At 41.6% G+C, this 27,478-nt stretch overlaps 1 protein-coding gene across 1 annotated transcript in view; it reads left to right on the forward strand.

Moving 5' to 3' along the window:
- The window catches only part of LOC311142740 (rho GTPase-activating protein 32-like), a 247,376-nt gene that overhangs the window by 79,951 nt on the left and 139,947 nt on the right, over window positions 1-27,478 (forward strand). Inside the window, exon 2 of the mRNA XM_084178401.1 lies at window positions 17,754-17,873. Within this exon, the coding sequence (XP_084034527.1) occupies window positions 17,779-17,873 (95 nt within the window). The 5' untranslated portion in view covers window positions 17,754-17,778. The remainder of the gene's footprint in view (window positions 1-17,753; window positions 17,874-27,478) is intronic.

Consider the following 27,478-nt stretch of genomic DNA (forward strand, 5'->3'; position numbering starts at 1 on the left):
ATTGAGTAATCACTTATTGATTTGTACTTGTAAGTCTCTGACTCTGGGTTCAGCTAAAATCTTCTCATTCCCGCTGTACAGTAGCAACAGGCCCCTACACAACACTCCTCGAGGCAATGAGTCATCCTAGGCAAAGTCGCTGAGCCATTGCACAGATGCACTGCAGAAGCCATAAAGAAAATTAATTTCACCCGTCGACCTCAACCAAAGGGAGTTACAGACCTTTGTTGCTTTTTTTAAATTGTGTTTTTCGACCTCTGAGTGATTGTAAGGCGGCTGGCATAGGGAGATTCCAATTGCAATAATAGTTCCCAATTTATCCAAACTTGGGGAACGTGGGACAATAAGGCTATCTGAATAATTAAAATCTGTTGTAATAGGCTGTGATTTTTCTGTGTTTCCACCTGATGAGCTACATCAATTCAATCACATTCTAATTGTCTTAACAAAATAATTGCTTGCGTGGGTTTAGCATTCGTAAAATTAAAATGTTTTAATCTCGGTTTTCGTTTAGTCATCACCTCATCCCCCTCCTTGTGAATCCATTCTGTGACCGAGTCAAAGCTCCCAGAGGTGTGTACTGGAGATAATCGCAAGGTGTGGACAAGCTTTCGCTGCAATTACTTGTTGGCCGACATTGTGTGCCTAAAGCTGATACACACCCCTCCTCTACTGTAGTAGGTGTCATGTTCCTGGGAGTCCCATGGGGGGGTCGGTAGATTCCGTGCTGCTCACACGGTGTGATCTCCACAACACTTCCTTTTAGTGCCCAATCACCACTGGAGCCCTGGGAACTGAACTGCTGTTTTGAGTGGAAGGTCCTCTGTTAATCCACTAAACTTGCAGGGCTTTGTATAAGCCTGGGAGACTCTCCACTCGCTCCCTCTGTCATCCATTCATTCATTCATTCAGTTATTTCTGGGGCAGCCGGCATCCCGTCAGCCAGCCATACTAGCAGTCCCAGATTTATTTGTCAGCGTAGGTCCTACCCTCCTCCCGTCAGACTCTATAAACCAGACGATTGATTTCCAATGTTCTGGTGCTGGAGTGTCTGCAGCAACACATATCCAGGCAAGTGTGAACATGTCTCGAGAGCTCCGAATTCATCAACGGAGTAGGCTGAGAATCAACGTTATCAATCATTGCTGACAGCTTTGTTTTGTCAGTGATCTAAAAAGGAACAAACAACCTAATATTAGTTTCTTAAGACATTTTCACATTAGCCTGCATTGGAACAATCACCGAACCAGTCAATGTGCAATGAGCACCATTATGTGTTTGATTAGGCCCAATGTTACATCTGTGGGGAGATTTTAGACCAATCAAAGGGCCAGTGAACAACCATAAACATATAATGTATTGTCGGCTACATTATACTTACAGTTCATTCTTGTTATTTTATTATCTTGTCAATAATGGCAAAGCATAATTGAGAATGCTTACCATTTAGGCTACTCCACAAATACAAGCACACTTACACTATATATACAAAAGTATGTGGACACCCCATCAAATTAGTGGATCCAGCTATTTCAGCCACACCCGTTGCTGTCAAGTGAATAAAATCGAGCACACAGCCATGCAATCTCCATAGACAAACATTGGCAGTAGAATTACCTTAATGAAGAGCTCAGTGACTTTCATCGTGGCACTGTCATAGGATGCCACCTTTCCAACAAGTCAGTTCATCAAATGTCTGCCCTGCTAGAGCTGCCCTGGTCAACTGTAAGTGCTGTTATTGTGAAGTGGAAACGTCTAGGAGCAACAACGACTCAGTCGCGAAATTGTAGGCCAGACAAGCTCACAGAACGGGACCTCCGAGGGCTGAAGTGCGTAAAAATCGTCTGTCCTTGGTTGCAACACTACCGAGTTCCAAACTGCCTCTGGAAGCAACATCAGCACAATAACTGTTCGTCGGGAGCTTCATGAAATGGGTTTCCATGGCTGAGCAGCCGCACACAAGCCTAAGATCACCATTCGCAATGGCAAGCGTCGGCTGGAGTGGTGTAAAGCTCTCCGCCATTGGACTCTGTAGCAGTGGAAACGTGTTCTATGGAGTGATGAATCACGCTTCACCATCTGGCAGTCCGACGGACTAATCTGGGTTTGGCGGATGCCAGGAGAATGCTACCTGCCCGAATGCATAGTGCCAACTATATAGTTTGGTGGAGGAATAATGGTCTGGGGCTGGTCCCCTTAGTTCCAGTGAAGGGAAATCTTAACGCTACAGCATACAATGACATTCTAGCTGATTCTGTGCTTCTAACTTTCTGGCAACAGTTTGGGGAAGGCCCTTTCCTGTTTCAGCATGACAATGCCCCCATGCACAAAACAAGGTCCATACAGAAATGGTTTGTCGAGATTGGTTTGGAAGAACTTGACTGGCCTGCACAGAGCCCTGACCTTAACCCCATCAAACACCTTTGGGATTAATTGGAACACCGACTGCGAGCCAGGCCTTAATCGCCCAACATCAGTGCCCTACCTCACTAATGCTCTTGTGGCTGAAAGGATGCAAGTCCCCGCAGCAATGTTCCAACACCTAGTGGAAAGCCTTCCAAGAAGAGTGGAGGCTGTTATAGCAGCAAAGGGGGGACCAACTCCATATTAATGCCCATGATTTTGGAATGAGATGTTCCACATACTTTTGGTTGTGTGTGTGTGTTTGTGTATATATATACACTGAGTGTATAAAACATTAAGGGGGGGTGTTCCTAATGTTTGGTATACTCAGTGTATAATGGTGTGTATAAACAGTATGGACAGTAGGCTATATGAATAGGAAATATGTGTACAGCGGTAGTTATATGAGCTGTGACTAGAATACAGTATATGCAGTGCCTTCAGAAAGTATTCATACCCCTTGACTTATTCTATATTTTCTTGTTACAGCCTGATTTTTTTTTTTTTAATTCTCAGCCATCTACACACAATACCCAATAATGACAAATGTGCAAATGTATTGAAAATTAAATACAGGAATATCTAATTTACATAAGTATTCACACCCCTGAGTTAATACTTTGTAGAAGCACCTTTGGCGGCGATTACAGCTGTGAGTCTTTTTGGGTAAGTCACCTGGATTGTACAATATTTGCCCATTATTCTTCAAGTTGATTGTTCATCATTGCTAGACAGCTATTTTCAGGTCTTGCCATAGATTTTCAAGCAGATTTAATTAAAAGCTGTAACTAGGCCACTCTGGAACATTCAATGTTGTCTTGGTAAGCAACTCCAGCGTAGATTTTAAAATATGAAGTGTGGTACTTAGTGACGTGTTGTGTTGGATTTTCCCCAAAATAGAACACTTTGCATTCAGAACAAAAAGTTCATTTCTTTGCAGTATTACTTAAGTGCCTTGTTGCAAACAGGATGCGCATTTTGGAATATTATTATTCTCTACACGCCTCCTCCTTTTCACTCTGTCATTTAGGTTAGTATTGTGGAGTAACTACAATGTTGTTGATCCAGCCTCAGTTTTCTCATTTCACAACCATTAAACTCTGTTTTGAAATCACCATTGGCCTCATGGTGAAATCCCTGAGAAGTTTCCTTCCTCTCCGGCAACTGACTAAGGAAGGACACCTGTATCTGTGTAGTGACTGGGTGAATTGATACACCATCCAAAGCCTAATTAATAACTTCATCATGCTCAAAGGGATATTCAGTGTCTGCCTTTTTTTTTTTTTACCCATCTACCAATCAGTGCCCTTCTTTGTGAGGCATTGACAAACCTCCCTGGTGTTTGTGGTTGGATCTGTGCTTGAAATTCACTACTCGATTCAGGGATTTTACAGGTAATTGTATGTCTGGGGTACAGAGATGGAGTAGTTTATTCAAAAATCATGTTAACCACTATTATTTAACACTGAGTCCATGCCACTTATTATGCAATTTGTAAGCATATTTTTACTCCTGAAATTAAGGCTTGCCATAATAAAGGGGTTGAATACTTATTCACTGAAGACATCAATTGAATTAGAACTCTACAAACAAAATTCCACTTTGACATTATGGGGTATTGTGTGTAGATCAGTGACGCATCTCAATTGAATACATTTTAAATTCAGGCTGTAACACAACAAAATGTGGAAAACGTAAAGGGGTGTGAACACTTTATGTAGTGGGTAAAACAGTATGTAAACATAATTAAAGTGACCAGTGTTTAGGGCTGTTGCGGTGACCGTATAACCGCCACACCGGCGGTCACGAGTCATGAAGGCAGTCAAATTCCACGTGACCATTTAGTCAAGGTAATTAGGCTTCTCCAAGCTCTGATGCTGCTGATGGTCATTAGTAGCCTACCAAACTTGCTAACTGCCTGGTACTCAGCACTCTATTGTCCCTCAAATCACTCTGACATCAATACAAATGTAATCGAAAATCTAATCAAACACTTCATGAGAGCTCATGTTGCACAACATTTCTATAGGCTATGCAATTGCGCGAGAAAACAGAGTGATGGCCTCTAATAAAAGAGGAGGATCCCATCAGCTTTCTATAGACTAGGCCTACTATCTTTATTTCTCAACTTTCCTAATATTAAGCACATTGGTTATCTTTAGAACGGGAGTATAGCCTACCTGGCTGGCATGAAAAGGAACCACTGGAAAAGCGTCCTCCATTCGCTATTTAAGTGCTTAGATGACAAGTATTTTCCCCCGCTGCCCCTGTTTCGAGACAGGTGCATGATAATGGTCCATTCGAAATCAAAACAAATTTCACACATACAGTGGGGAGAACAAGTATTTGATACACTGCCGATTTTGCAGGTTTTCCTACTTACAAAGCATGTAGAGGTCTGTAATTTTTATCATAATTATACTTCAACTGTGAGAGACGGAATCTAAAACAAAAATCCCGAAAATCACATTGTATGATTTTTAAGTAATTAATTTGCATTTTATTGCATGACATAAGTATTTGATCACCTACCAACCAGTAAGAATTCCGGCTCACACAGACCTGTTAGTTTTTCTTTAAGAAGCCCTCCTGTTCTCCACTCATTACCTGTATTAACTGCACCTGTTTGAACTCGCTACCTGTGTAAAAGACACCTGTCCACACACTCAATCAAACAGACTCCAACCTCTCCACAATGGCCAAGCTGAGAGCTGTGTAAGGACATCAGGGATAACATTGTAGACCTGCACAAGGCTGGGATGGGCTACAGGACAATAGGCAAGCAGCTTGGTGAGAAGGCAACAACTGTTGGCGCAATTGTTAGAAAATGGGAGAAGTTCAAGATGACGGTCAATCACCCTCGGTCTGGGGCTCCATGCAAGATCTCACCTCGTGGGGCATCAATGATCATGAGGAAGGTGAGGGATCAGCCCAGAACTACTCGGCAGGACCTGGTCAATGACCTGGAGAGAGCTGGGACCACAGTCCCAAAGAAAACCATTAGTAACACACTACGCCGTCATGGATTAAAATCCTGCGGCGCACGCAATGTCCGCCTGCTCAAGCCAGCGCATGTCCAGGCCCGTCTGAAGTTTGCCAATGACCATCTTGATGAGCCAGAGGAGGAATGGGAGAAGGTCATGTGGTCTGATGAGACAAAAATATAGCTTTTTGGTCTAAACTCCACTCGCCGTGTTTGGAGGAAGAAGAAGGATGAGTACAACCCCAAGAACACCATCCCAACCGTGAAGCATGGAGGTGGAAACATCATTCTTTGGGGATGCTTTTCTGCAAAGGGGACAGGACGACTGCACCGTATTGAGGGGAGGATGGATGGGGCCATGTATCGCGAGATCTTGGCCAACAACCTCCTTCCCTCCGTAAGAGCATTGAAGATAGGTCGTGGCTGGGTCTTCCAGCATGACAACGACCCAAAAAACACAGCCAGGGCAACTAAGGAGTGGCTCCGTAAAAAGCATCTCAAGGTCCTGGAGTGGCCTAGCCAGTCTCCAGACCTGAACCCAATAGAAAATCTTTGGAGGGAGCTGAAAGTCCGTATTGCCCAGCGACAGCCCCGAAACCTGAAGGATCTGTATGGAGGAGTAGGCCAAAATCCCTGCTGCAGTGTGTGCAAACCTGGTCAAGATCTACAGGAAACGTATGATCTCTGTAATTGCAAACAAAGGTTTCTGTACCAAATATTAAGTTCTGCTTTTCTGATGTATCAAATACTTATGTCATGCAATAAAATGCATATTAATTACTTAAAAATCATACAATGTGATTTTCTGGATTTTTGTTTTAGATTCCGTCTCTCACAGTTGACGTGTACCTATGATAAAAATTACAGACCTCTACATGCTTTGTAAGTAGGAAAACCTGCAAAATTGGCAGTGTATCAAATACTTGTTCTCCCCACTGTATATATTATTTAGTATATGTAAAGACAAGATTAAATCAAGAATAGTCTGATGGGTGACAATATTAGCCTATCACTTGTGAATTATATATTATCACTTGTGAATGATGCCCAGCATAAGAAACTGCCTTTTTTTTTGGCTACTTTTTCGATTCATAGTCGCACACCTCATGTAGCCTAGTCTATAGGCCTATACAGTTGAAGTCGGAAGTTTACATACACCTTAGCCAAAAACATTTAAACTCAGTTTTTCACAATTCCTGACATTTAATTATTGTAAAAATTCCCTGTCTTAGGTCAGTTAGGATCACCACTTTATTTTAAGAATGTGAAATGTCATAATAATAGTAGAGAGATTTATTTCAGCTTTTATTTCTTTCATCACATTCCCAGTGGGTCAGAAGTTTACATACACTCAATTAGTATTTGGTAGCATTGCCTTTTAAATTGTTTTAACTTGGGTCAAACGTTTCGGGTAGCCTTCCACAAGCTTCCCACAATAAGTTGGGTGAATTTTGGACCATTCCTCCTGACAGAGCTGGTGTAACTGAGTCAGGTTTGTAGGCCTCCTTGCTCGCACACGCTTTTTCAGTTCTTCCCACAAATTTTCTATAGGATTAAGATCAGGGCTTTGTGATGGCCACTCCAATACCTTGACTTTGTTGTCCTTAAGCCATTTTGCCACAACTTTGGAACTATGCTTTATCCATTTGGAACACCCATTTGCGACCAAGCTTTAACTTCCTGACTGATGTCTTGAGATGTTGCTTCAATATATCCACATAATTTTCCTTCCTCATGATGCCATCTATTTTGTGAAGTGCACCAGTGCCTCCTGCAGCAAAGCACCCCCACAACATGATGCTACCACCCCGTGCTTCACAGTTGGGATGGTGTTCTTCGGCTTGCAAGATACCTCCTTTTTCCTCCAAGCATAGCGATGGTCATTATGGCCAAACAGTTCTATTTTTGTTTCATCAGACCAGAGGACATTTCTCCAAAAAGTACGATCTTTGTCCCCATGTGCAGTTGCAAACCGTAGTCTGGCTTTTTTATGGCGGTTTTGGAGCAGTGGCTTCTTCCTTGCTGAGTGGCCTTTCAGGTTATGTTGATATAGGACTCGTTTTACTGTGGATATAGATACTTTTGTACCTGTTTCCTCCAGCATCTTCACAAGTTCCTTTGCTGTTGTTCTGGGATTGATTTGCACTTTTCGCACCAAAGTACGTTCATCACTAAGAGACAGAACGCGCCTCCTTCCTGAGCAGTATGACGGCTGCGTGGTCCCATGGTGTTTATACTTGCGTACTATTGTTTGTACAGATGAACGTGGAACCTTCAGGCGTTTGGAAATTGCTCCCAAGGATGAACCAGACTTGTGGAGGTCTACATTTTTTTTTCTGAGGTCTTGGCTGATTTATTTTGATTTTCCCATGATGTCAAGCAAAGAAGAACTGAGTTTGAAGATAGGCCTTGAAATACATCCACAGGCACACATCCAATTGACTCAAATGACGTCAATTAGCCTATCAGAAGCTTCAAAAGCCATGACATAATTTCCTGGAATTTTCCAAGCTGTTTAAAGGCACAGTCAACTTAGTGTATGTAAACTTCTGACCCACTGGAATTGAGATACAGTGAAATAATCTGTCTGTAAACAATTGTTGGAAAAAGTACTTGTGTCATGCACAAAGTAGATGTCCTAACCGACTTGCCGAAACTAGAGTTTGCTAACAAGAAATGTGTGGAGTGGTTGAAAAACAAGTTTTAATGACTCCAACCGAAGTGTATGTGAACTTCCGACTTCAACTGTATGTTTTGATAAGGTTTGTATCACAACTGAAGTGGCCAAATAACTTCTTAAAATTAAGCACATTTAATGCGCTTTACAAGGGGTTAAGAGCCTAACTGGCATACATAAGCAGCGCGTGAGTTTCAAGTTTGGGGAAGATAATTTTTACCATAAAAATGTATCTTAATAATAAAAGCATTACATGTATAATCGCAGATGCGGTCACTTTTGATAATGGTGTTTTCCCGCAAATGGAACATTTGCATTTATCGCCTACTGCCATGTGCGCATTGCTGTGTTTATAACGTGAAGAAATAGCCTAATAGTTTCTCAACATTTTAAGCTAAACGTTCTGATCTGTTGCGTCAGCCGCATTGCGGACATTTTTTTTATTTGATGCTAGTGGTTGTATTAATTTGGGATATATTGCACCCCACAACTGTCCCAGACTATGTTTGGCATATTTATTTCTCGCATAGAATAGGTCGACTTTTGTACTATGGGGGATAGTAGCTTGACATAGGTTAGTGCTTTTGCTGTTAGTTAGGCCTACTCATCTTGTTGGCTGACAAAAAGTAAATGTGGACAGTTCTTCCAATATCTTCAAGATGCACCTCGGAATTGGATAAGGACGCATGCAGATGCGTCCCTGATGTGTCTGTCTTCACTTGTAGCCTGTGAGAAAGACCCGATCACGTGACGGAGAGCCATGTGAGTGAGAGGCGCTTTGGATTGCGCAGCACACTCAGGGAGAAGGGCACAACGCAGCACTCCGGGCCGCAAAAGGCATGGATTTTTTTTAGGGTGCATTACGGCCACAAATGGGATGCCGCCGTGAAATTCTTGGCATTTTCAAGTGCTTGTCAAATTGTGAATGAGAGACTATTGGAGTGTGTACAGCCTGCGCAAGAAACAAAGCAGACTTTTTTCAAATCATCATTAGTCTCATCATGCAGCCTTACAATGTATTAAAAATCAAAACATATATCCCAAAATTTTTAGAAAAACTAAAGTTACATTAATAACTCTACATTAAGCACATAGGGGTACCTATTTAGCCGCATGTGCGCACTCCCTCAAATCGTATGGATAAAATATGTATATTTTATTCAGCGTTTTAAATTGTATTCCTCATACTGTAAAATAATGCCACGGAATTATAAGCAAATCTTGTCTGCTAAATGAACTAGTGTAGCCCACAGCCATTTGGCATTGCCACATCAGGACCTAACATAAGGACAACTCAGAGTATGCTGTTCTTTTCTTCTGAAATAGACTACATTTTCTTCATATCATGCTTCTTTAGACCTGTCTAAAATAAATCATGGATTTATTGTGAAGGTGTAGGCTATATTACATGAATTTATTAGACTTTTTAAAATGGCTGTGTAGGCTATGTGTGGAAGCCAGGAGATGCTGAATGTGTTTATGTTAATTAACGGTCAATTACTGTGAGACCGACAGTTATTTGCTTGACAATCACCGGCTGACACAATTTTGTGACCGCCACAGCCCTACCAGTGTTCAATGACTATGTACATAGGGCAGCAGTCTCTAAGGTGCAGGGTAGAGTACCGGGTGGTAGCCGACTAGTAAAAGTGACTCAAGTTCAGGGCAGGGTACTGGGCGGAGGCCGGCTAGTGGTGACTAACAGTCTGATAGCCTGGAGATAGAAGCTGTTTTTCAGTCTCTCGATCACAGCTTTGATGCACCTGTACTGTCTCCGTCTTCCGAACTCACTTCACTCACGCAAAAGAAGGAAACTCGCACTAGCACATGTGCAGATCAAATACACTGCTGTAAATCTGATTAAGGCGTTTACATGTCCTAATAATTCAAAAGATTGGTCAGAAAACCAGGTGTTTTAATCAGCGGATGCTTACTTCGATTATGACCTTACGCCGATTTAACATAAGCAGAGTAAGGGGTTTACATGACTAATGCCATACTCAGCCTATTGCCACAGTCAGTTTAATATCAAATTATTAGTGTGCATGTAAGCATACTCAGAATGGCAGTATGTAACAGGTACTTGGTCTGATATCTGCTGGCCTGTCAATACCTCAGATGAGGTCATGCTCTGTAGGGACGGGACCCAGCCCATCATCTCACGTAGACCGCCACCCAGCTTGTTCACATTAGTATGGGTCACCCATGTCTGGAAACACAGTCAACTTTACGACAGTCTGATCAGATTCCAAACACATACACACCCTTTATAGGTGTACACAACACACCCAGTAACCAAAATGCTGCCTCTGTAGTGGTGCAATACTGTGAAGTGTAGCAATTCACAGATTTTGTAGGTTGTCACGAATAGAAAATCCCAAAAAGGTGGGCCTAGAGCTTGACAACCACATGCACTCATTCAAGTCTAATCAAAGGCACGCTTCTCATATGCCTCAAATACATCACTTCCCACTGAATAGACAAAAATTGGTTTGTGTGTATTGTTAGGTATTGCTGCACTGTTGGAGCTAGAAACATAAGCATTTCGCTGCATCTGCAAAATATGTGTACGCGACCAATAACATTTGATTTGATTTGAAGATTACAGAAATCAGATGCCATTTAATTAAAAACAATGTTGATTGATGTGCCATGTCATATCCCCACTTCTGGAGTCTTTAAAGGCAACCCTGTGCTTGTGTGTTATAATTTTATTTGGTGGCTATGCTTGTGTAGTGCTTCCTAGAGTATATTAGCTCTCCTGGTGTTCACCCAGTCTGTCAAATCCTTCCACCCCAGCTGCTAAGGCTCAAAGTAACTGTCCAGTGAATATCTCATTGTTAAAAGTTCATTCTTTTAGCGCATACACCAATAATGTTGTTGACTCATCCTTTTAAGTATAGTTGTGGCCAAAGCATAAATTATAGCAGGAGTCTTCAACCTTTTCTTGCCAAGGGACATATGCTAGCAGATACCCATAGACTTCCAGTCATTGCGCTAACGCTAGTTAGCATTGGCTCGCGAAACTACCTCTAACTTATTTTGTACTGGACACAAAGACATAAAAATTGTATCCACAAGTTCATCCGACTCTGGGGAAGTGGATAAAGGGCCTCATTGCCAAAATCCCGAAGTATGCTGCTGCATGGGTAAAACAAAGCAAGCCTGTTAGCCAGTATGTGCAACCCTGCCCCACGTGGAGTTGGTAGCTATGCACGTCTCATTGGCTGAGCTGGCAAATCAGCTGTTTTTTACAGGTATACTCCCACACCTAACAGGCCTGGCAGGAGCACAGAGAAAAGCTGCTTTTTAACATCCTTAATTATATTTTATTTGGAAGGAAATCTATTTAATTCATATTGTAATTAATTATAGGTCAAATTTCATAGCAATATGGACATTAGCGTAAGAGAGATAAGATGTACTTTATTGTTCATTAACTTGGAGAACAAAGTACTTGACACACTTATATACTTTTTTATAACAATGAGTAAGACATGATAAATCCAAATAAATGGTCAAAAGCCACCCACCACACCCACGCCAACCCACCCCAACAACTGGTATACTGTATGAGTTCTCTATGTTTGACAAGTAGTATGGAGCTGCGGCTGAGTATTGTTTCTTCATCCTGTAAATGTATTCTCAGTGAATTGGGTGATGTTTTTTTTTCCCTGTTCAGAGAATTTAGTCATTGAAGGTGCTAGGTTTATGTCCCATCCTACAATCTGATATTACCGTGTTCTGACCACTAGATGGTGCTGTTCCTGCTATTCATTTTTTTAAGAATCCCCCCCTCCCCCTCAATGCTGAAGAATAGTTCACCCAAATTACACAATTATATATTGGTTTCCTTACCCTGTCAGCAGTCTATGGACAATGTATGACCGCAACCCATGCTTGGGTTTTGTTTAACTGGCCACCGTTTCAAATGCATTTATTTCTTTATAGCATTTGTGGCATCAATCCAATGCTAGTCAATTGTACCTATATTAGCTTTTTCGCGCTTCATACCCCCCCTAAAATCACAAAAAAAAACTACATTACATAGGATGAAGAAACAATCATCTGAGTCGCAGCTCCATACTACTTGTCAGACATAGAGAACTGATACTATATACTTGTTGTTGGGGTGGGATTGTTGTGGGGTGTGAGTGTTCCGTGGGTGGCTTTTGACCATTTCTTTGGATTCCTCATGTCTAACTCATTGTTAGAAAACAGTTTGGTCCAAATCGGATATTAGGTATTATATTTATTGAATTATATTAATCCAATAAATTAAAATGGCAAATTTGGGTGCAATCAATTAGCTTCATTTCTCAGAGATCAAATTATATTTCAACAAAATGTCGCAGGAATGCTAATCTTATCTGTTTCTAACAACCAAAACGATTTCAGAACGATCTGAGATGGTGGGTGTCGAAGTACTCTTTCTTGTGCTTTTTGAGGTGGAACAAGTAGACATTCAGAAATCGGAGGACATTCATTCTTAGTCTGTCACTTATCAGGGAGAGGCTTGGTCGAAGGAGGAACAACTGTGAAAGATCTGATGGCATTATGTAATTTCTTTGCATTGCCTATCATACACTGTAAGCCCCATGCTACAGCCATTTATTTATTGTGTTGAAATATTCAAATGTTTGAATAGCTACTACTTTGAGTAGATTCAGAAACTGCAACTATTTTCCTTTCTTCATTACATTTTAGCCGTGCCTCCCACCTTCTCCATTCATTCCACTGAATGATGGTCTGATTAACGCAAACCGCACAACATTTTCCCACATACTGTTTATAAGATCGCAAACACAATCGTAAACTCTCTGAAAACCACAAGAGGTGGGGAGTAGGCCGGAAATGTTGAAGAGGTTGTATAGATCAGTTTTGAGTCACTCAATTAGCCCAACCAGAGCATGATTTCAATCTCATTAAATGGCATACGGCGGGTATCGTAATGCAAATGTCAAGTCTGACTAATTGCCGGCTGGATAGAGGGCTAGAGTGGAGGAGAGAATCGGCGAGGTCTCATCAGACATGATTAAATGCCTGGGACATCTACTAAAGATGACAATCTCTGAGAAAGTCGTTCTTACTTGAGACAGTGACTGGTGGTCATTACGAACCAGACGTTTCTACGCTTCAAAACACTTCTCTCTATGGGTATAGAGCTCGCCAGTTTGTAGTCCTAAAAAATGGAAATTAGTTACCTCTGGTTCGCTCAGCCATTCCTATGGGGGAAATGAATGGGGTTTTGGGATAATTGCCAAAAATAAGGTCTGAGGTTAACACAGGCTTAGGAGATCTTATACGTTTTGTTCTATGAGAATATCAGTCAGTTAACATTACCTTTATGGATTATGAAGTCTATGTGCTTGTTTTGATTACATATATGCTTCAAAATTCACAAAGTGATGTCAGCTGATGAAGATTCTCATAAAATAAAACGTATAAGATATCCTAAACCTCGATCGACACCTCTCCTCACCCTCTGTACTTCCAGTGGTGTTAATCCAGACATCCAGTGTGTATTGGGATTCTGTGTCCCTGGCATGGCATGGAGTGATGTCAGAGGAGCAGATGCACTGTCCTCTGGCAAGGTCGGCCATTTTATGGGGATTCTGCTGCATCAGGTATTCGTGTGAAGCCCAGTCCGCTTGGCCCCTCGCAGCCTGCCTGCCTCGCTGGCGCACACACACATGCAAACACACACACTGACACATTTTCTCTCACACACACTACCATTCAAAAGTTTGGGGTCACTTAGAAATGTCCTTGTTTTCGAAAGAAAAGCAGTTATTTTGTCCATTAAGAACATAAAATTGATCAAAAATACAGTGTAGACATTGTTAATGTTGTAAATGGCTATTGTAGCTGGAAACGGCTGATTTTTAATGGAATATCTACATAGGCGTACAGAGGCCCATTATCAGCAACCATCAGTCCTGTGTTCCAATGGCACGTTGTGTTTGCTAATCCAAGTTTATCATTTTAAAAGGCTAATTGATCATTAGAAAACCCTTTTGCAATTATGTTAGCACAGCTGAAAATTGTTGTGCTGATTAAAGAAGCAATAAAACTGGCCTTCTTGAGACTAGTTGAGTATCTGGAGCATCAGCAATTGTGGGTTCGATTACAGGATAAAAATGGCCAGAAACAAATAACTTTCTTCTGAAACTCGTCAGTCTATTCTTGTTCTGAGAAATGAAGGCTATTCCATGCGAGAAATTGGCAAGAAACTGAAGATCTCGTACAACGCTGTGTACTACTCCCTTCACAGAACAGCGCAAACTGGCTCTAACCAGAATAGAAAGAGGAGTGGGAGGCCCCGGTGCACAACTGAGCAAGAGGACAAATACATTAGAGTGTCTAGTTTGAGAAACAGGTGCCTCACAGGTCCTCAACTGGCAGCTTCATTAAATAGTACCCGCAAAACACCAGTCTCAACATCAACAGTGAAGAGGCGACTCCGGGATGTTGACCTAGGTAGAGTTGCAACGAAAAAGTCCAGCGTCTGTGTTCTTTTGCCCATCTTAATCTTTTGTTTTTATTGGCCAGTCTGAGATATGGCTTTTTCTTCGCCTCTTCACTGTTGACGTTGAGACTGGGTGAGCTCAACTGTGAATGGTCCTGGCTCACCAAGAGAAAGTGTCAATGGAAGCCAGTTTGGATTTCACTTCACACCAATCACATCAAAATCAAAACGTAATTAACAAAAAAACGTGAATTGTTACATCTTGTTATGTCGTCCTCCGGTGGCTAGCTAGCTAAAACTTAGCCTTTCCTAAATTAGCCATGGATTGAGATTTAGACTTGTCATTTTGCTTCATTCTCCGTACTGACCAATGATTATAACGGGGATTCTGATCCAACCATAACGTCATACATTGTGCCCCTGGCCTGAGAGGATGGAAGTTCAATATGTAGCTAGATGTAGTAGGCTAATGTTAACTAGCTTGCTCATCGTTGCCCATGAAAGGAAGTTAGGCTAGCGAGCAAGTAATTTAGCCAGGTAGCCTAGGACACCAATAACTAAACGCATATACTGTATGACAGTCATAGACCGTTTCATCAACATGAAAGAGAGGAGGGTGGCATTGGCGTTTCTCTACAAGTAGGGTGAGCCAACATGTTTTTTTCTACTTGCACGAACTCGCCCACACACACACCACACACACACAGAGAAACAGAACCAAGGAAAGCCACATATTAAGCTTACGTTGATTGGACTATGTTTGGTATCTTTTAGTTGTCACTGTATTAGACTAAGCATAGGTGGTTTGGTTATGTATACAGTGCGTTCAGGAAGTATTGCCTTGGCTGTGTGCTTAGGGTCATTGTACTGTTGGAAGGTGAACCTTCGCCCCAGTCTGAGGTCCTGAGCGCTCTGGAGCAGGTTTTCATCAAGGACCTCTCTGTACTTTGCTCCGTTCATCTTTCCCTCGATCCTGACTAGTCTCCCAGTCCCTGCTGCTGAAAAACATCCCCACAGCATGATGCTGTTACCACCATGCTTCACCGTAGAGATGGTGCCAGGTTTCCTCCAGAGTGACACTTGGCATTCAGGCCAAAGAGTTCAATCTTGGTTTCATCAGACCAGAGAATATTGTTTCTCATGGTCTGAGAGTCCTTTAGGTGCCTTTTGGCAAACCTCCAAGTGGGCTGTCATGTGCCTTTTACTGAGGAGTGGCTTCCGTCTGGCCACTCTACCATAAAGGCCTGATTTGGTGGAGTGCTGCAGGGATGGTTGTCCTTCTGGAAGGTTCTCCCATCTCCAAAGAGGAACTCTGGAGCTCTGTCAAAGGGACCATCGGGTTCTTGGTCACCTCCCTGACCAAGGCCCTTCTCCCCCGATTGCACAGTTTGGGCGGGCAGCCAGCTCTAGGAAGAGTCTTGGTGGTTCCAAACGTCTTCCATTTAAGAATGATGGAGGCCGCTGTGTTCTTCTGGACCTTCAATGCTGCAGAAATGTTTTGGTACCCTTCCCCAGATCTGTGCCTCAACACAATCCTGTCTCAGAGCTCTATGGACAATTCCTTCAACCTCATGGCTTGTTTTTTTCTCTGACATGTACTGTCAATTGTAAGACATTTACATTTTAGTCATTTAGCAGACGCTCTTATCCAGAGCGACATACAGTTAGTGAGTGCATACATTTTTCATACTAATACCTTATATAGACAGGTGTGTGCCTTTCCAAATCATGTCCAATCAATTGAATTTACCACAGGTGGACTCCAATCAAGCTGTAGAAACATTTCAAGTATGATCAATGGAAACAGGATGCACCTGAGCTCAATTTTGAGTCTCATAGGAAAGGGTCTGAATACTTATGTAAATAAGGTGTTTCTGTTTTGTATTTTTTGATTAATTTGCTATAATTTCTTAAACTGTTTTCGCTTTGTCATTATGGGGTATTGTGTGTAGATGAATGAGGGAAAATTATAATTTAATCCATTTTAGATTAAGGCTGTAACGTAACAAAATGTGGAAAAAGTCGAGGGGTCTGAATACTTTCCAAATTCACTGTAAATGTTTAAGTTGAAATGGTGCTGGAATAGTGGAGGCAGCTCCTGTTTTCTTTGCGACTTGCTGTACTTCTTCTAAATCAACAGTTTTTTAGTAGGAAACATTAACTTGCTTGACTATGCTGTTGGTCATGTAACTGTTTGTTACATGCAATATGTTTTGTGGACTTCACCGGACAGATGTTGCTCTCCTGTTTTGTGATGAAACAAAGGTGTGGTTGAATTTATTCTGCCACTGTGTTTTCTTATTGTCTCGGCAAGTCATTGGCAAGGCATATGAACTAACAGGTTATAGAGCAAACAACGCCGGTTGTAATATAGCTTATTTTTTCTGGCTTTGCTTCCTCAGTGATTTTACCCACACAGAGCTACTGCTTCTGAACTTCCCAATACCTTTCAGATGCATTTCAGTCACTTCAAACCATACTTCCTTCAGATTGATATTCTGTCAAAAGTACTGTCACACTGATTTGTAATGATCATGCTGTTTAATCAGCTTCTTGATATACCACACCTGTCAGGTGGATGGATTATCTTGACAAAGGAGAAATGCTCACTAACAGGGATTTAAACACATTTGTGCACAACATTTGAGAGAAATAAGCTTTTTGTGCATATGGAAAATGTATGGAATTTTTTCTTTCAGCTCATGAAACATGTGACCAACAATTTATATGTTGCGTTTATATTTTTGTTCAGTATACATTTGACTGGACATGCTTATTGGTTTATAAGTTAATTTGCATAGTTTTGTGGAATTAAATTGGCGCGTGTGTACAGTATATTTGTTATGTATCTTATTTATCACGTGTACAGCATACAGATATAGAGCCTTTGAGCGGAAATCTGTCGGACTGCGCGAGAGCTGCTAAATTAAAATGCTGGCAGTCAAATGTCTGGTGCCACGATTTCCTAACGGAAACCCTGCTCCATAGCTATCAATAGTAACTTGTTGGAGTTGCTCTTCCAGCATTTCATCTGCAGCTTGCTGAATGTGATCCCCAGGCTACAAACACAGCTTCTCTTTCTCTCTCCTCTTCTCCTATTATCTTTGTCTCTTGTCAATCTTCCCCCTTACCTTCCTCTTCACACCATCTCTCTCCTCTCTCTCTCCCTCCCCTCTCTCTTCACCTACCTCTCCACATTCTCCTCCCTCCCTCTCTGGCAGGCTACTCCTGCAGTGAGTCAGTATCATGGAGGCAGGAAGCGGGAGTGCAGCAGCAGTGGGGAGTGCAGCTCTAGGGCTGCTCGGAGCCACGGCAGCAGCCAGCCATGACATCTCTGACAGGTAAGACCTAGCGTCATAGCGCACACCCACCCACCTCTACTACTCTACTCTGTCCCATAGCTGTCCAGGAAGCTTTTCTAACCTCACCCTAGTTTTATAGCAGGTGGAGCTGTATCTGTTTCTGTTCGTTCAGCAAGAGTAAAATCTTGCGTGTGTGTGTGTGTGTCCGTACAGTTTATGTAGTTACAGCATGCATATGGCTAATGTGTTAATTAACTGCTATAAGATTTGTGGTGTTGCTGTGTTTTATTACAATATTGGACACACGTATAGGGATGTGACTGTATCCCACATCGTGTTTGTTGTGTCGGGGTGTCTAACTGCGAGGGCCTTGCACTAGTTTGTTTGTGTGTGTGGCTTGGCCGGCTCCCCCTGCTCCTCTCTTTAAATGCTCTTTAAAAGGAGAAATTACACTAGTGTGAGCACAGGCAGGGGGAGGCAGTGGCAGACGTGCCTGAGTGATGTAGGTTAGGTTAAGGGGCGCGTTCGCAATCATCAATTTCCTTACTGTGCCATCAGGCTGACTGGCTCACCAGAGTCACTGATGCTGTATGCAGTGCAGCCATTACGGACCATCACTGCTGGAAACCCTCATTCATATTTCCTTAATGACAGAGCTAGCAAACTACAGCATTACCACCTCCTCTGCTCTGCTGGCTAATATATCAACTTTCAGCTACGTCATCCATCGGCTTCAGCTGGACCAATTCCCACTCAAAAGCATAGGATAGCATAAACTACACATTCCAACCCAGTCACTGTAGCACGTGCACATACTGTAGGGTAGTGTAGGAAGGCAGGCACACACACACACACACACACACACACACACACACACACACACACACACACACACACACACACACACACACACACAAAAACACACAAACAAAAACACAGGTGTGCACACAATTTCAGAGCCTACAGTTGAAGTCGGAAGTTTACATAGACCTTAGCCAAATACATTGAAACAATTCCTGACATTTAATCCTAGTAAAAATTCCCTGTCTTAGGTCAGTTAGGATCACTACTTTATTTTAAGAATGTGAAATGTCAGAATAATAGTAGAGAGTGTGATTTATTTCAGCTTTTATTTATTTCATTACATTCCCAGTGGGTCAGAAGTTTACATACACTCAATTAGTATTTGGTAGCATTGCCTTTAAATTGTTTAACTTGGGTCAAACGTTACGGGTAGCCTTCCACAAGCTTCCCACAATAAGTTGGGTGAATTATGGCAGACAGAGCTGGTGTAACGGAGTCAGGTTTGTAGGCCTCCTTGCTTGCACATGCCTTTTGAGTTCTGCCCACAAATGTTCTATAGGATTGAGGTCAGAACTTTGTGATGCCCACTCCAATACCTTGACTCTGTTGTCCTTAAGCCATTTTGCCACAACTTTGGAAGTATGCTTGGGGTCATTGTCCATTTGGAAGACCCATTTGCGACCAAGCTTTTAACTTCCTGACTGATGTCTTGAGATGTTGCTTCAATATATCACATCATCTTCCTTCCTCATGATGCCATCTATTTTGTGAAGTGCACCAGTCCCTCCTGCAGCAAAGCACCCCCATAGCATGATGCTGCCACCCCCTTGCTGAGCGGCCTTTCAGGTTATGTCGATATAGGACTCGTTTTACTGTGGATATAGATACTTTTGTACCTGTTTCCTCCAGCATCTTCACAAGGTCCTTTGCTGTTGTTCTGGGATTGACTTTTCGCAGCAAAGTACGTTCATCTCTAGGAGACAGAACGTGTCTCCTTCCTGAGAGGTATGACGGCTGCGTGGTCCCATGGTGTTTATACTTGCGTACTATTGTTTGTACAGATGAACGTGCTACCTTCAGGCGTTTGGAAATTGCTCCCAAGGAGCAATCTTTTTTCTGAGGTCTTGGCTGATTCCTTTTGATTTTCCCATGATGTCAAGCAAAGAGGCACTGAGTTTGAAGGTAGGCCTTGAAATACATCCCCAGGTACACCTCCAATTGACTCAAATTATGTCAATTAGCCTATCAGAAGCTTCTAAAGCCAAGCTGTTTAAAGGCACTGTCAACTTAGTGTATGTAAACTTCTGACCCACTGGAATTGTGATACAGTGAATTATAAGTGAAATAATCTGTCTGTAAACAATTGTTGGAGAAATTACTTGTGTCATGCACAAAGTAAATGTCCTAACCGACTTGCCAAAACTATAGTTTGTTAACAAGACATTTGTGGAGTGGTTGAAAAACGAGTTTTAATGACTCCAACCTAAGTGTATGTAAACTTCCGACTTAAACTGTATTATAGGTCCACACTAGGGCTGGGCGGCATACCGTATTTTACTATATACCGGTATTGATGCACGGGCCGGTTTGGGTTTTTACTTTACCTTCTTTAACGCTATTTGAATGTTTGGTTTGTTAAATGTGATATGTTGTGTGTAACGTCCATTTTTATGTTTACACCGCTACTTGAGTAATCCCTCTCTGCTCTCTCTCTCCATGCTGCTTTCCACACAGACCTAACCCCTTTGCAAATTTTAGCTAAATCGTGTTAGCCTCTAATGCTAATTGCTAGTTAGTTGGCTAGGTAGCTAGCTAATAAATGTACTGAGTCAGAGCAAATGTAGATAGCAAATACAACCTGAAAAAAGTGCTGGTGTAGGCCTAAATCAGCATGTTGTTTGTGCAACAGTATCATCTAAATCAAAGAGGAATAGGCAAAGCATGAATATGTTGGCTACATGAAAAAACATTTAATGTAGCCAAATATTATAGGGTCCCCTAAGAAACACAGACTATCACTTTGGTTCCTACTCTGTCACAAAAACTCCTCCCTGGCATTTTTATTAATTGTCATGTCAAACAACACTGTATTCAGAGTGCCCACTATTATTTATATTCTAACTATAGAATTAAAATAAACATTCTATTCCCTTGATTCCAACAGTTCACCCAAGTGTTTTGATCAAAATCGCAAGTCAAATCGCAATTGCAACATTTAGTTGAAAATAAGGCAATGTTATTTTGCCCATATCGTGCAGCCCTACGTGGCAGTGTGGAAATGATCTCAAATGAGTGCAGGAAATACAGAAATTGATGGAAATGCAGGAAATTATTTTAGGTTGAAGTTGAATTGAACAGTATAAAACAATCAGAATGGAGAATGACCCATTGAAATTGAATTTGTGTTGCCACCATAGGGTCTCGCACTATTCATAAAGCAAATGTATAACTTTTATTCAAAAACATAAGATGCCGACAAATACCGTCATACTGTGATTTTTTAAATTTAAATACTGTGTTATGATATTTTGGCCATATCGCCAAACCCTAGTCAACACACACACACACCTATTAATCTTCCTTTAAGCAAGCTGTTTTTGGAGGGCTTGTTTTCTCTGTCTGAGCAGATTCATGCTGCTAGCTAGATGGTAAAGCACATCCACAGCTCTCTACTGCTGCTGAGCAGAGGAGAGAAGCACCATTTGAGATGTCGGACTGTTGTCTCTCCCATCACCCACTCCTCTACCTGCCTTTGACAGAGACACACGTGATGCACAATGTGCTCCCCAGCCACCCATCCAACCACTGCGCTGGCTGCATGCTTTACAATGTGACACTCATCCCCTCTCTCTTCCTTCCCTTACGGATACTCAGCTGGCTCCCTTTCTCATCAGACCAGCCCTTTTCATAGGATGACCTCGATACCTCCCTGCCACACTGGCCTGTGTGTGTGGCTGTCGGTGATTGTTAAAACGTCAGCATCAAGGCTTGGAATCGGTTCAGAGAACAGAACAGAAAACCGTAAAATAGCTAAATTTTTGCCTGTGTGTGTGTAGGCTACCTGCCCCTCCCCTCTCTCCAAAGCATAGTCTACTGTAGCTACTGATGAAAAAATTAGGTGGAGAGATTTTTAATGAGAAGAATGGATTAACTTTTTCAATGCTAGCTAAGGATACTATAGTTCACTTTTCACATTGGAATTATTAACTACAAAAAAGGTAAGACGTGTTTTTTATTTTTATTCTGGTGCCGCTCTGCACACACAAGCTTGTTAGCTCAAATCAAATCAAACTTTATTTGTCTCATGCGCCGAATACAACAGGTGTAGACCTTACCGTGAAATGCTTACTTACAAGCCCTTAACCATCAATGCAGTTCAATAATCCCCTGTAGCTCAGTTGGTAGAGCATGGCGCTTGCAACGCCAGGGTTGTGGGTTCGTTTCCCACGTGGGGCCAGTATGAAAATGTATGCACTCACTAACTGTAAGTCGCTCTGGATAAGAGCGTCTGCTAAAATGACTAAAATGTAAAAAGAAAATATTTACCATATGAACTAAAGCGGGTAGCGGGTAGCAGCAGTGTAAAAACAAATGGGGGGGGTGTTAATGTAAATAGTCGGCTACCGACTTTGGCTTGCCTCGAGAAAAAATGTTGTGTGCAGGTACAGACGAAAAAACCCTTGCCGAAGACTACAACTAACAAAAACTTAACAAAATGTCGTCATAAACTGTTCCGAACTGTTTCGGATCGGAAGCATGCAGACAACTTTAGAGTGTGTATGCATTAGTGATGGGAGAAAAAATCGATAGTCACTATTATTTTTGGGCGATGTTATATTGATACTTGCACCATTCTACCATCTAGACGTTTTTTTTCTTTTCTACTGTAGATAGTGTTAGTTAGTCTCCTCCTTCTAGATGGTAGCGGGGTGAACAAGCCGTGGCTCGGGTAGCTGAGGTCCTTGATGATATTCCTGGCCTTCCTATGACACTGGGTATCGTGAGGTCCCAGGCATTTCCCAGCCCTAGTTTGCATGTGGCATTCTTATAGTTGTGTATTAGTTAGTATGTGTGTGTTCGTCTTTCTGAGTGCATGGGCATGTCTGATTGTGTGCGTTTGTGTGTGAATATGGGCAGGGCTCTAAATTAAGATTTTTCATTGGTAGCACTGGTGCTCCCAACTTAAAGTTAGGAGCATCACATGAGATTTAGGAGCACCAGAAAATACAATTGCTTAAATTGATTGAGATAAAGCCTATATTGGGCCTATATCACCGCCTGGTATGGCAACTGGTTGGCCTCCGACCGCAAGGCACTACAGAGGGTAGTGCGTACGGCCCAGTACATCACTGGGGCCAAGCTTCCTGCCATCCAGGACCTCTATACCAGGCGGTGTCAGAGGAAGGCCCTCAAAATTGTAAAAGACTCCAGCCACCCTAGTCATAGACTGTTCTCTCTGCTACCGCACGGCAAGCGGTACCGGAGTGCCAAATCTAGGTCCAAAAGACTTCTCAACAGCTTCTACCCCCAAGCCATAAGACTCCTGAACAGCTAATCATGGCTACCCGGACTATTTGCACTGCCCCCCCACCCCATCCTTTTTACGCTGCTGCTACTCTGTTAATTATTTTTGCATAGTCACTTTAACTCTACCCACATGTACATATTACCTCAACTAGCCGGTGCCCCCGCACATTGACTCTGCAACGGTACCCCCCTGTATATATAGCCTCCCTACTGTTATTTTATTTTACTTCTGCTCTTTTTTTTCTCAACACTTTTTTTGTTGTTGTTTTATTTTTACTTTTTTTCTTAATTTTTCTTTAGGGGGTAGAACAGCTTTAATATTGCAGATAGATTGTAACTTCCATCAATGTAATTGTCTGCATCACTTCCAATCCCAATATATATATATATATATATATATATATATATATATATATATATATATATATATATATATATATATATACACACATACAGTGGGGGAAAAAAGTATTTAGTCAGCCACCAATTGTGCAAGTTCTCCCACTTAAAAAGATGAGAGAGGCCTGTAATTTTCATCATAGGTACACGTCAACTATGACAGACAAATTGAGAAAAAAAAATCCTGAAAATCACATTGTAGGATTTTTTATGAATTTATTTGTAAATGATGGTGGAAAATAAGTATTTGGTCACCTACAAACAAGCAAGATTTCTGGCTCTCACAGACCTGTAACTTCTTCTTTAAGAGGCTCCTCTGTCCTCCACTCGTTACCTGTATTAATGGCACCTGTTTGAACTTGTTATCAGTATAAAAGACACCTGTCCACAACCTCAAACAGTCACACTCCAAACTCCACTATGGCCAAGACCAAAGAGCTGTCAAAGGACACCAGAAACAAAATTGTAGACCTGCACCAGGCTGGGAAGACTGAATCTGCAATAGGTAAGCAGCTTGGTTTGAAGAAATCAACTGTGGGAGCAATTATTAGGAAATGGAAGACATACAAGACCACTGATAATCTCCCTCGATCTGGGGCTCCACGCAAGATCTCACCCCGTGGGGTCAAAATGATCACAAGAACGGTGAGCAAAAATCCCAGAACCACACGGGGGGACCTAGTGAATGACCTGCAGAGAGCTGGGACCAAAGTAACAAAGCCTACCATCAGTAACACACTACGCTGCCAGGGACTCAAATCCTGCAGTGCCAGACGTGTCCCTCTGCTTGAGCCAGTACATGTCCAGGCCCGTCTGAAGTTTGCTAGAGTGCATTTGGATGATCCAGAAGAGGATTGGGAGAATGTCATATGGTCAGATGAAACCAAAATATAACTTTTTGGTAAAAACTCAACTCGTCATGTTTGGAGGACAAAGAATGCTGAGTTGCATCCAAAGAACACCATACCTACTGTGAAGCATGTGGGTGGAAACATCATGCTTTGGGGCTGTTTTTCTGCAAAGGGACCAGGACGACTGATCCGTGTAAAGGAAAGAATGAATGGGGCCATGTATCGTGAGATTTTGAGTGAAAACCTCCTTCCATCAGCACGGGCATTGAAGGTGAAACGTGGCTGGGTCTTTCAGCATGACAATGATCCCAAACACACCGCCTGGGCAATGAAGGAGTGGCTTTGTAAGAATCATTTCAAGGTCCTGGAGTGGCCTAGCCAGTCTCCAGATCTCAACCCCATAGAAAATCTTTGGAGGGAGTTGAAAGTCTGTGTTGCCCAGCGACAGCCCCAAAACATCACTGCTCTAGATGAGATCTGCATGGAGGAATGGGCCAAAATACCAGCAACAGTGTGTGAAAACCCTGTGAAGACTTACAGAAAACGTTTGACCTGTGTCATTGCCAACAAAGGGTATATAACAATGTATTGAGAAACTGTTGTTATTGACCAAATACTTATTTTCCACCATAATTTGCAAATAAATTCATAAAAAATCCTACAGTGTGATTTTCTGGATATTTTTTTCTCATTTTGTCTGTCATAGTTGACGTGTACCTATGATGAAAATTACAGGCCTCTCTCATCTTTTTAAGTGGGAGAACTTGCACAATTGGTGGCTGACTAAATACTTTTTTTCCCCACTGTATGTTTTCGCAAATATATATATAGTCAAAAGTTTGGACACACCTACTCATTCAAGGGTTTTTTTAATTTATTTTTACATTGTCGAATAATAGTGAAGACAAAACTATGAAATACACATATGGAATCATGTAGTAACCAATAAAGTTTTAAACAAATCAAAATATATTTGAGATTCTTCAAATAGCCACCTTGATGACAGCTTTGCACACTCTTGGCATTCTCTCAACCAGCTTCACTTGCCACTAAGCACAAACTAGATGGGATGGTGTATCCCTGCAGAATGCTGTGGTAGCCATGCTGGTTAAGTTTGCCTTGAATTCTAAATAAATCACAGACAGTGTCACCATTAAAGCACACCCACTCCATCACACCACCTCTTCTATGCTTCACGGTGGGAACCACACATGCGGAGATCATCCGTTCACTACTCTGCGTCTCACAAAGACACAGCGGTTGGAACCAAAAATCTCAAATTTGGAATCATCAGACCAAAGGACAGATTTCCACCGGCCTAATGTCCATTACTCGTGTTTCTTGGCCCAAGCAAGTCTCTTCTTCTTATTGGTGTCCTTTAGTAGTGGTTTCTTTGCAGAGCCAGTTTCATCATAGCATTTGATGGTTTGTGCGACTGCACTTGAAGAAACTTTCAAAGTTCTTGACATTTTCCGGATTGACTGACCTTCATGTCTTAAGGTAATGATGGACTGTTGTTTTTTTTGCTTATTTGAGCTGTTCTTGCCATAATATGGACTTGGTCTTTTACCAAACAGGGCTGTCTTCTGTATACCAACCCTACCTTGTCACAACACAACTGATTGGCTCAAACGTATTAAGAAGGAAAGAAATTCCACAAATTAAGTTGTTAATTGAAATGCATTCCAGGTGACATGATGCTGGTTGAGAGAATACCAAGAGTGTGCAAAGCTGTCATCAAGGCAAAGAGTGGCTACTTTGAAGAATCTCAAATATAAAATATATTTTGAATTTTGTAACACTTTTTTGGTTACTACATGATTCCATATGTGTTATTTCATAGTTTTGATGTCTTCACTATTATTCTACAATGTAGAAAATAGTAAAAATAAAGAAAAACCCTGGAATGAGTAGGTGTGTCCAAACCGTTGACTAGTACTGTGTATAAACCTGTTTTCACTTTGTCATTGTGGGGTATTGTGTGTAGATTGATGAGGGGAAAAAAATATTTAATCAATTTTAGAATAAGGCTGTAACGTAACAAAACGTGGAAAAAGTGAAGGGGTCTGAGTACTTTCCGAACGCAATGTAGGAAATATGAATTTTCTGTTAGAATGTTGTAGTCAAAATGACTGCTCATTAGCTTGAATGGGGGTCCGTCCAGGCCCAGCGGTTCTAGTGTTAAGCACATTTTTTACTCCTGAAGTTATTTAGGCTTGCCATAACAAAGGGTTTGAATACTAATTGACTCAAGACATTTCAGCTTTTCATTTTCTGTTAATTTGTAAACATTTCTTAAAACATAATTCCACTTTGACATTATGGGGTATTGTGTGTAGATCAGTGACACAAAATCTAAATGTTATCCATTTTAAATTCAGGCTGTAACACAACAATTTGGAAAAGTGAAGGGGTGTGAATAGTTTCTGAGGAACTATCATTACAACAATTATTATCTGGGAGATTTTTTTTAATAGTCTCACAGTGCTCCCAAAATAAAACTCCTGGTTGCACAGCAAAATATTTAGTTGCATGTGCTACCAAATTGGTCGCACTTTAGAGCCCTGAATGTGGGTGTCTGCATGCAATTATGCGGGCTTTGAATTTTAAAAAATTAAACTGTTCCCAAATACTGTGTGTTAATTTCCAGCCCTGATCCAGGTGTGCAAGGCTGTTACACTTACCCAGAAAGACTCACCGCTGTAATCGCTGGCTAAGGTGATTCTAACATGTATTGACTCAGGTGTGTGAATAGATATTTCTGTATTTTATTTTCAATCCATTTGCAAAAATTTCTAAAAACATGTTTTCACTTTGTCATTCTGGTGTGTAGATGGGTGAGTAACATTTGGTTTTTAATAATTTTTGAATTCAGGCTGTAACGCAACAAAATGTGAGTTACGCACCGAATACAAACATACACATACGAACAACAATTTACAGACGTACTCAAACAACAACTACGTCTCCTCTGCCCCGCATGCTCACACCTCCATCCCTTGTGCCTGCATTATTGTTTGCCACATGCTCTTAAATTGTACCGATTTGTTTTTCTTGTTCGCC

Source organism: Coregonus lavaretus (genome assembly GCF_964263955.1).
Source record: "Coregonus lavaretus genome assembly, chromosome: 15".
Lineage (NCBI taxonomy): Eukaryota > Metazoa > Chordata > Actinopteri > Salmoniformes > Salmonidae > Coregonus > Coregonus lavaretus.